At 61.3% G+C, this 10,494-nt stretch overlaps 1 protein-coding gene across 2 annotated transcripts; it reads left to right on the top strand.

Annotated features, from left to right (window-relative positions):
* On the top strand, positions 1–9,390 carry AMN (amnion associated transmembrane protein). Of its 2 annotated transcripts, none has more exons than XM_032345357.1 (12): positions 1–94; positions 829–947; positions 1,055–1,099; positions 6,740–6,827; positions 6,960–7,177; positions 7,349–7,486; positions 7,639–7,747; positions 7,849–7,925; positions 8,135–8,312; positions 8,387–8,573; positions 8,886–8,979; positions 9,117–9,390. In XM_032345357.1, exons 1-12 carry the CDS (start codon positions 52–54, stop codon positions 9,228–9,230), a joined length of 1,410 nt encoding a protein of 469 aa, XP_032201248.1. In that variant the 5' UTR covers positions 1–51; the 3' UTR covers positions 9,231–9,390. The 2 variants fall into 2 exon arrangements, with proteins under 2 accessions (XP_032201248.1, XP_032201249.1); XM_032345358.1 differs by having other exon boundaries at positions 9,126–9,390.
* Positions 9,391–10,494: the final 1,104 nt, after the last annotated feature.

Raw genomic sequence — 10,494 nt, forward strand, 5'->3', positions numbered from 1 at the left:
GTGGGCCCCGCGGGGCAAAGTCTCCGGGAGGCGACGCGGGAGCGCGGCAGGATGGGCGCGCTGGGCCGGGCCCTACTGGGGCTGCAGCTGCTGGGTAAGCGAGGGGCGCCCCGGCGGGGCCCCGAGGCGGCGGTAGGGCCTCGGCTCGCCCCGGGCGGGCGGCGGGAGCTGGAGAGGCTCCCGGGCCTGGGGGAGGCGAAGACCCCCCGGCCAGACCCCAACCCCACCCGCGCTCGGCCCTGCCCTCGGGCGCCGGGGTCGGTTCGAGGCGCGCAGCGTCCCCCGTTCCTGGCTACCGCAGCGACTGCGCGCGGGAGGGCGCGGGCTCCAAAGCTGACTCGGTTTCCCCGTCCCCGACGGCGCGCGGATCCTCGCCCTCGACACCGCGGCCGACGCGCGTCCTCGGTGCTCGCCCCCGAGGCCCGGGAGCTGGAAAACTGCAGCCCCGCCCTTGCCCCTCTCTTAGCCCCTCGCGGTTCCCTCGGGACACAACTCCCAACCAGAGACCCCCTCCGGCCCCTTCTGCTGGGCCGAGGCCTCCGCTACCCCCTTCACCTCCGTCCCTCTGTCCTCCCTGTGCTTGCCCCCTGCTCCAGCTACGGGCAAACTGGGGGCGGGGCGAGGAGGCGACGGGGTGGGCGTCCTGGAGGGGGCACGCGGGGGCGGGCGCTGCAGGTCGGGTAGGAGTTCGTCAGCACCGAGGCGGGGCTCCTGCAGGGTCTGGGCCGCCCTGGCGACCCCACCTGCGCGGGCTCTGGGCCCAACCTTCCCTCTGCCCCGGGGGTGGGTGCGTCGGAGGCGAGAGTACTCAGTCCTGCCCGTCCCCAGCGCTGACCCGGGCCGCCTACAAACTCTGGATTCCCGGTACGGACTTCGAAGCCGCCGCCAACTGGAGCCAGAACAGAACCCCGTGCGCGGGCGCCGCCGTCGAGTTCCCCGCAAACAAGGTGCCTTCCCCACACGCCTCCCTGGGGGGCTCGGGATGGGGACTCACGTGGCCGGGGTTTCGGGACAGGCAAAGAGGGGCCGCTAGCCAACCCACTTCTTCCTGCAGATGGTGTCAGTCCTGGTGCGAGAAGGTCACAGCATCTCGGACATGGTGAGGGGGGCTGTGGCTGAGACCCGGGTGGGAGGGGGCTGGTGGTCCCTCCTGGTCGTCTGGAAGCCCCTTTCTTGCCTTGAGATCGGCCCCAACCTGCCTGGGAAACCGTGGAGGCCTCGAGCCTTTGTCCTCTGGAGGGGCTTCTGGGAGGTTCGGGCAGATTCGGAGGCAGACACCTTGGTCCCAGCTCAGGCTGTGCCCCAGCCTTGGAAAGGGGTTCAGAGGCGTCTCCTCTCCCCGATGCCCTCTGTTTCTGGCCTCCAGCCCCCAGAAGTCAGTCTTCTCTAAGTTTCACTCCAGGAAACACCCTTCCCCCACTCTACTCCCCAAACCCTTTCTGTGTCCTGGTACCTAAAACCCCCCATCAGAAATCACAAGGGTCTTTCTCTCAAACTGCTTCAGGGGACACTGGTGTTTCAGAGAATGGTGGGAATTAGGAGGGTAAAAGAGGCTCCAAGACCAACAAATCTGGGCAAATCTGGGAGAAGCCACCTACTTGCCTGGAGCTTTCAGGCTGTGTTAAAGGCTCTGAAAAGGCCTGGGTCTTTTTTCCCCATGGTCTGTGAAAGGAGGGGTCAGCAGGCTACTTACTGGCCTAATGCAGCTGCATGGCCAGAGCTAGGAATGGCTGCTTTTTTCTTTTTTAAAAGATTTTATTTATTTATTTATTTGACAGAGAGAGAGAGAGGTCACAGGTAGGCAGAGATGCAGGCAGGAAGCAGACTCCCTGCTGAGCAGAGAGCCTGATGTGGGGCTCCATCCCAGGACCCTGGGATCATGACCTGAGCCAAAGGCAGAGGCTTAACCCACTGAGCCACCCAGGTGCCCCCAGGAATGGTTGGAGGAAAAAAGCCAAAAGATGAATACTTTCATGGCCTGGGAAATATAGAATTCAAACTTCAATGTCCATAAATAAAGTTTTATTAGCACACAGCTCCCCTCCCCATTCAGTCACTAGCATCTATGGCTGCTGTCATGCTACAAAGCACAGTTCAGTGGCCATGAGGGAGTCTGTGTGGCCCTCCGAGCCTAATGGATTTACTGCCTGGGCCTTTGCAGAAAGGCTCACCACTCCCTGATTTAAAGTGTCATTTCCCGGGACCCCAGGGTCTCCGAGTCCTCTCCTAGTTAAGTGCCAGCACAGCGCCCACTGTCCTCTGGGTTGACCATTGTCCTGTCAACAGCGGACCTGCCAGCATGGTGTGACTGATGTGAGGGTTGCTGGTCCGAGCAGGGGTGGAGCTGGGGGCAGGGGCTCTGGGTGTGGGTGCCAGGGTTGAGGTCCTCAACTAGCAGCCACTGGACCTTGTGTGGGTGGGCAACTTGTGGGGAGGCATCCAGTGGCCCCAGTACCATCCAAGCTCTTGCCCAGATGTGGGATCTGGGGACCCCAGGTCTTATTTCCACTCCCCAAGGTATCTTGGTTAGTGGATGGTTTCCAAAAGCGCCAATAACAGTGGGACCTGGACACTCATGGGGCAGGACAAGTCAGTGCAAGGGACCCCTGCCTCCCTGAGAGCCAGAGCAGTCTGTCTTGGCAGGGGGCATCAGGCAGATCCTGGGGGGGCCCGATCCTGGCAGATCCGGGGTATAGATCCCTTTCTGTCCAACACAGAGACTAAGGTACGGAAGGGAGCAGCAGCTAGGTGAAGGAGCCAGCGGAGGCATAGAGGGGCAGCTGGGTCCAGGGCCCACTCCCCCTGCCCCTGCCTGACTGTGGCAACCAGGCAGGCAGCAGCCCAGAACAGGAAGGGGGGCATCCAGAGCAGGTGTGGACCCTTGAGCGGGGAGTCAGTTGGGGTGGGGGCCTGGGGCCCTTCTCTGCTGACTGTTACTTTCATGATCTCCTTCCGAAGAGCTTGGGGCAATTAAAAGAGTCATTCATTCATTCATTCATTTCCTGACAGGTCCCTCTGGCCCTTCTTTCCATCCCCAGCTGTCCAAATGCGAGTCTCATTATAATCTGTGATGCAAAGTCAGCTGCCTTATAGGGGTGTTTGTGGTGTTTTGAGAATCCCTTCGCTGCTGCTGAGTCACAGTCATAGCCGAGCATATGTCTAATAAGTGATTATGTCACAGTTCTGCCATCGGGGCACATGCTTGTGTGGGACACTAGCTAGAGAACCAGCTTTATTCTTCTCCTTAATATAAGCCCAGTTTCTGATGTCTTCCTCCAAGCCACCAGCCTCGCCCCTTGGCTGCGGCTCAGCCACCCAGGTGTCCCTTAGCCTGTTCCCGCTGTCACCAAGTGGTCCTCACCCACTGGGGCAACTCTCCCGTCTGCTCTTCTGCTCCAAGACCAACTAGTTCTTTGCAGATCGGACTGTCGTGGAGAAACTGGAGGGTACTTTTGTCAGGAAACAGCCGCAACGAAACCCTGGTGTTTTGTTTGGGAATGAACACTCGCTTTATACCATCAGGCTGTGAATTTCTCTGCAAATGTTTCATACTATCCATCATAGAAGTCGAAACTAGAGTTTTCTTTCTTTCTTTTTTTTTTTTTTTAAAGATTATTTATTTATTTATTTATTTGACAGAGATCACAAGTAGGCAGAGAGGCAGGCAGAGAGAGAGGAGGAAGCAGGCTCCCCGCTGAGCAGAGAGCCCGATGCGGGGCCTGATCCCAGGACCCTGGGATCAGGACCTGAGCCGAAGGCAGAGGCTTTACCCCACTGAGCCACCCAGGTGCCCAAAACTAGAGTTTTCGAGTGGTCGCCATACAGGTCTTATACAGCTCAGGCCACTCATTAACACTTTGTAATGTGGTTTCTATTGTGAACGGTACAATGTTTTTACAAAATCATGTGTTTGTTCTAGTTATTTATTTTTATGAATGATGAGAGTTGTTCCTCCTTCCTTCCAGTCCTAACTCCTTTAATTTCTTTTTCTTTCCAAAGAGCATTGTCCAGGGGGTGCCTGGGTGGTGTAGTTGGTTAAGTGTCAGACTCTTGGTTTGGGCTCAGGTCATGATCTCAGGGTAATGGGATCGAGCCCTGTGTCAGGCTCCACGCCCAGCGGGGAGTCTGCTTGGGATTCTCTCTCCCCTCTTCCACTACCCCTCCCTCCCCACTCTGTTTACAAAATAAAGAAATCTTTAAAAATATATAACATTGTCCAGGATCCCTCCCCCTAGGTTGAACAAAAGTGATAAAAGGGGCATCTGTGTCTTGTTCCAACGTGGAAGAGAAGGCGTGTGGTGTTTCTCCATTGAGTGTAATGATTGCTGCAGGGTTTGGTACAAAAACTTTATTAAACTGTGGAAATTCTATTACTAGCCTGCTAGCAGCTTCTTTAAAAAAATTATAAATAGGTTTATTGGACTTCTCTGGTGTTTTTTGTTTGTTTTACATCAAGGGAGATACGATTGCCCCTCCCTCCTTTTAGCCTTTTAGTGAGGTTTTCTAAGGTTGAATTGTCCTTGTGAGACCACTGTCCTGGGACCTTCCTGTAGGTGCAGGTCCCAGCAGGTCCCCCCTCTGCAAGACACCCGACTTCCCTCTACCCTAGGACGCTGATCATGTGGGCACGAGACTCCTCGCTGCGTCTGCTGGGACATCATCATATGTACCACTGGGAAGTAGGGCTGGGAGCAGTCCTTGGACGGGAACCCCATGATCACCTCGCATTTGTAAAATACACTAGTGGATCTAGTCAGTTAATATATATTTTTAAAGATTTATTTTTTTTAATTTAGATTGATTTATTTTAGAATGCGGGAGTGCGGGGGCTGAAGGGGAGGGAGGATCCTGAGCAGACCCCCCGCTGGGCGTGCGGGACTCGATCCCACGACCTGAGTGGAAGCCGAGATTGGGACCCGCAACCGACTGCACCACCCAGGTTCCCCTGATCAGCAAATATTTTATTGGGGATTTTTTTTTTTTTGCATCTACATTTATAAGTAGAAGGAACATACAATTTTTCTTCATCTGCTTTTGGAATCAAGATCACCACAGGCCTCATGAAATGGCCTGGGCAATTTTCACTCTTTTCTGTTTCCCAGAACAACTTCTGTAAGAAGAAATCAGTTGTTCCTTGAGAGTGCAGTGTACTTCGTGTGTAACAACATCGCTGCCAGAAGCTGACTGACGCTGTAACTTCTTTAGTGCTTGTTGGTCTATTTAAATTCTCTGGCTTCTTGTGTCGATTTTGACATTTTGAATTTTTCTAGAAATTGGTATATTTCAAGTCTGGCAGTCCTTTTCATTTCTTAAGCTTCTCAGTGTCCGTGTCTTCCCACAAACAAGTAGGCCCTTCAGGTGTGTCTCTTTCCCATTTCGTTCCTTCTTCCTCCAAGCATGTTTGCAGGGCAGGTCTCTGCCGCCGTCTGCGGTCTTTCCTTGTGTTCCCGCATTTGAATGGACTTTTGGCCCGATATAAAATTCCTGATAGGCCCTTCTTCTCCTTTAATACATGAAATATCGTCACACCGTCTTGTGCATCCGTTGTTCTTGCTGAGAAACCTGACCTCTGAGGTTTTTTTCTTTCCTGGGTGATCTGTGCGTTCTCTCTGAAGCCTGTAGAATGTTCTTCGAGTCTCTGGCGTTCCTAAGCACACTGCCCGCCTTCTGGGTGTGATTCTTCTTGCTGCCCACGCCGTGGGGCGCCTTTCCATCTGGGGTTTCTCAGCTTTCTTCACACCTGGAAAATGCATCCTCCTGGCTGCTTCAAATACCCCCCCATTTGTATCTGCATTTTGGAACCCTGGGGTCTGCACTCTCTCCTGCTCTGCCCTGCAGGGTCCCTCCCTCCGCAGGGACCCACGAGTCCCTGGGTCTTCTCCAGCTGGACCAGTCCACATGTTTATCTCACCGAGTGCGCTCTTCATTTCAATTATTCCCCATTCTGTACTTTATTTATATTTTCCCCCTTTGGTTCTTTTTATTATTAAGTTTTCTTTTCTTTTTTCTTTTTTTTTTTTTAATATTTTTATTTGCTTGTCAGAAAGAGCAGGAGCAGGGGAAGCAACAGGCAGAGGGAGACGCAGACTCCCCCACGGTACAGGGACCCCCATGCAGGACTTGATCCCAGGACCCCGGGATCAGGACCCCAGCCAGGGGCAGACACCTAACCGGCTGAGCCACCCAGGCGTCCCTAAGTTTTCATTTTAATTCCAGTATAGTTAACATACAGTGCTACATCACTCGAGGGTATAGGATAGTGATTCACCCCCTTTGGTTCTTCTCCAAAAACGAATTCTTGTTCAGGCTTTGCCCTGTGCGTCCCGGCCCCAGTTCCTGCGGCGCCCCCGTCTGTCTCCAGGGCTCCCTTGCGCCTGTGGGTGGGGCTGTCTTGCTGTCACAGTCCTGCTCCCTGCCCCTGTCCCCTCTCCCTCACACAGTTCAGGGCCGCCTTCACACTCCTCCGAGGCTGGGGTTCCTGGTTTGTAGTTTCTCGGGGGTGATGGAGAGGGCAGTGGCCCTAGTGTCACCCTGCCCCAAACTCTTCAGGCCCCCAGGGCTCAGGCTGGGTCTGGCCCCTTGGCCTGCAGTCCCGCTTCCTCCGGTTTCTCTGACCCTCAGCCAGGGCCAGGCGCCCCCAGACCCTGAGCTCCCCTCCCCGGGAACAGGGGGGCCGGCGCGGGACCCTGTGGCACCTTGGGTCACCGCGAGGCGCAGCCTCCGCCTGTGCTTCCCGCAGCTCCTGCCCCGGGACGGGGAATTCGTCCTGGCCTCGGGGGCTGGCTTCAGCGCCCAGGACGCCAGCAGGGACCAGGGCTGTGGCACAGGTGAGGCGCCCCGGGGCGGGGTCTGGGGGCGCGGGGAAAGTGACCAGGGCGGGGCCTGCCCGGGGGCGTGTCTGGGCGGGGCCTGGCTGGGGGCGGCCCTCCCGCGGAGCTCAGGGACGCGCGCCCACCCAGGCGCCCCCGCGCGCTTCCTCGACCCCGACCGCTTCTCCTGGCACGACCCCCGCCTGTGGCGCTCCGGGGACGCGGCGCGCGGCCTGTTCTCCGTGGACGCCGAGCGCGTGCCCTGCCGCCACGACGACGTCGTCTTTCCGTCCGACGCCTCCTTCCGAGTGGGCCTGGGCGCGATCCCCGGCCCCGCGCGCGTCCGCAGCGTCCGGGCTCTGGGCCAGGTGAGCTGGCGCGCGCGGGGCCGGGGCTTGGGTCTCCCCTCCGCGCCTCGGCCCGGGCAGTGCCCCTCCCGGCGCGCCGCCGCCCCTGCCAGGCCCCGCACGTGAGTTCCGAGCACTCAAAGGCTGCCCCTCCCCCCACCCCGGCGCCGCTCGTGACCCGGCCACCCGCAGACGTTCACGCGCGACGAGGACCTGGGGCCGTTCCTGGCGTCCCGCGCGGGCCGCCTGCGCTTCCACGGGCCGGGCGCTCTGAGCGTGGGCTCCGAGGCCTGCGCCGAGCGGTCGGGCTGCGTCTGCGGCAACGCGGAGGTGAGTGGGGCCCGCAGCGCCTGGCGGGGGCCCGATCGGGGCCGGGGTCCGCTCGGGGCGGGGGTCCGCTCGGGGAGGGGGCCCGGCGTCCGGCCTCTGCCGCCGCGGTCTGGCCCTCCCGCCTCCGTGCTGTGACCGACGCCCTCCTCCAGCTGCAGCCCTGGATCTGCGCCGCCCTGCTCCAGCCCCTGGGCGGTCGCTGCCCCCCGACCGCCTGCCGTGACGCCCTCCGGCCCGAGGGCCAGTGCTGCGACCTCTGCGGTGAGCGCCCCCTCCCGGCACGTGTTTGCTGAGACGGCCTAGCTACCGTGGCTCGCCCCCAGCCTCAGTTTCCCTGATGGTGCTGGGCCCTCCCGTCGCAGGAGCCATCGTGTCGCTGACCCACGGGCCCACCTTTGACCTGGAGCGGTACCGGGAGCGGTTGCTGCAAACCTTCGTGGTAATGGGGCCGCGCCCCCCACCTTCGCCCTGCCACCCGCCGCCGCCCCCGCCCCCGCCCGGGACCTCTCCCCGCAGGGACCCCGGGGCCCCACTTTGCCTCACTGACGCGGTCACTCTCCGCGCACCCGGCCACCATTCGTCCCTGTCGCCGGGGCCCCCGCAGGTCCGAGGACGAGGTCCCTGGGACAACCCTGTCTCCGTCCCCAGCCGCAGTACCAGGGGGTGCAAGTGGCCGTGTCCAAGGTGCCGCGCCCGGCCCGGCCGCGCGACACCGCAGGCGCGGAGGCGGACGCGGAGATCCAGGTGGTGCTGGCGGAGACCCGGCCGGAGACGGGCAGGGCGCGACGGCTGGCGCGCGCCCTCCTGGCGGACGTCGCCGAGCACGGTAACCGCGGTGCGTTTTCCCGGTCCCTGGCCCGCCCCGCGTGGCGGAGACTGAGCCGGCGCCGTCCGTTGCAGGCGAAGCCCTTGGGGTCCTGTCGGCGACAGCTCGGGAGTCGGGCGCGCCTGTCGGGGACAGCTCGGCGGAGGGGCTGGACGGTGCGGGTTTGCGCGCGGAGCTGGCCGGCGGAGTGACGGCCGCGCTGCTCCTGCTGCTGGCGCTGGCGGCGGGCGCGCTGCTGCTGCGCCGCGCTCGGAGGCTCAGGTGCGCCGGCGGGGCCGCGGGCTCGGGGGCCGGCGGCGGCGGAGGGGTCTCGGGCTGCCGCGCGGACCTGCAGGGGGGCGGTGGCTCAGGCCGCGGGGTCGCGGGGCCGCGGGGCGGGGCGGATCCGCCGCGGGCGGAGGCTCAGGTCGCGGGGGCGGGGCCTCGGAAATGGGGGTCGCGGGGCGGGGGTCTCAGGGCGGGTGCGCTGGGGTCCCGAGGCCCAGGGGGCCAGCGAGGCGGAGGGGGCGGAGGGTCAGGTAGCGGGAGTGGGGGCCGAGCCGCCGAGGGCTCACGTGCGTCCCTCTTCCGCAGGTGGAGTAGGCGCGACCGAGCGGCCCCCGGGCCGGGGCTGGCGCCCCTGGGCTTCTCCAACCCGGCGTTCGGCGCGGCGGGCTCCGCGGAGCCGGTGAGGGGGCGGGAGGGGGAGCCGGGGAGGGGGCGGGAGGGGCAGCCGGGGAGGGGGCGGGAGGGGCAGCCGGTTCTCCCCGCGGCCGCGCTGGGCGCCCACGCCCCTGACTGCGCCCGCCCCTTGATTCCCCGCAGCCGCAGCCCCCGCAGCCCCCGCAGCCCCCGCAGCCTCCCGCGCCGAAGCTGGAAAACAGCAGCACCAGCCGCAGCTACTTCGTTAACCCGCTTTTCGCAGAGGCAGAGGCCTGAGCGGCCGCGAGACGGGTCCACCCTCGCTTCTGCCCTGCGCCACCCCCGGGAAATGTCCGGGACCCTGACCTTGCGGGATCCCCGCCCCCTTCCCCACACTCCTTGTCCCCCGCAGGCCAGGGTAGGGTGGCTTTGCCCAATAAAGAGGTTTCCTGCCCCCGCTTTGCCTTTGCTTGAGCGTGGGGAGCCGGCCAGTGCCCTGGTCCGTGCGTCCGCTGGGGAGGGGCCGTTCTGAGTCCTCCCTCCTGCCACCCGCGAAGGGCAGCTCCGGGCGCTACCTAGGGAGTGGGTCCACCCGAAAACTGCAGTCTGCAGAGTTGCACCCACAACAAGAGGGCGCTGCCCCCGGTGCAAGGGGAGGCGGCTGGAGGACGCGAGCGACGCGCTGGTAAGCCGGGCAGTCCGGGCCACCTCATCATCCTGCCGCACGGCTGCCGACCTTGCAGATAAACAGCCAGTCTTTTTTAAGATTTTGTTTACTGACAGCACAAGTGGGCAGAGCGTCAGGCAGAGGGAGAAGGAGAAGCAGACTCCCCGCTGAGCAAGGAGCCCGTGCAGGACTCCATCCCAGGACCCTGGGACCCTAGGACCCTCACCCGACTCAAAGGCAGACACCTAACAGACTGAGCCACCCAGGCGCCCCCCATTTTTTTAAAAAAATATTTTATTTATTTGACAGAGACAGCGAGAGAGGGAGCGCAAGGAGGGGGAGGGGGAGAGGGAGAAGCAGGCGTCCGCGGAGCAGGGAGGCGGATGCGGGGCTCGATCCCAGACCCCTGGATCATGACCTGAGCCAAAGGCAGACGCCCCGCTTTCTGCCCATTTTAAAAAATGGGATTTTTTCTTTTTTAAGATTTTATTTATTTGTCAGAGAGAGAGAGCGGGCACAGGCAGAGAGGCAGAGAGAGAGGAGGAAGCAGGCTCCCCGCCGAACAGAGAGCCCGATGCGGGGCTCGATCCCAGGACGCCGGGATCATGACCTGAGCCGAAGGCAGCGGCTTAACCCACTGAGCCACCCAGGCGTCCCCAAAATGGGATAGTTTTTTAAATACCGCGTCACAGGAGTTCTTTATGTGTTTTGGACGCTCGTGTCTTACCAGTCTTTGCGAAGAGCGTCTCCTCCGCAGTGCGCTGCCCTTTCCGTGTCCTGGATGGCTTCCCCTGCGGCGCAGAAGCCGCCTGGCTGGACGCAGCTCCCTTGGACCATTTTGGCTTCCGGTGCCCTTGCCCGAGGAAGTGCTGCTCAAGCCAGTATCAGAGCGCT

The sequence above is a fragment of the Mustela erminea genome, chromosome 5 (assembly GCF_009829155.1).
Source record: "Mustela erminea isolate mMusErm1 chromosome 5, mMusErm1.Pri, whole genome shotgun sequence".
NCBI classification, from domain to species: domain Eukaryota; kingdom Metazoa; phylum Chordata; class Mammalia; order Carnivora; family Mustelidae; genus Mustela; species Mustela erminea.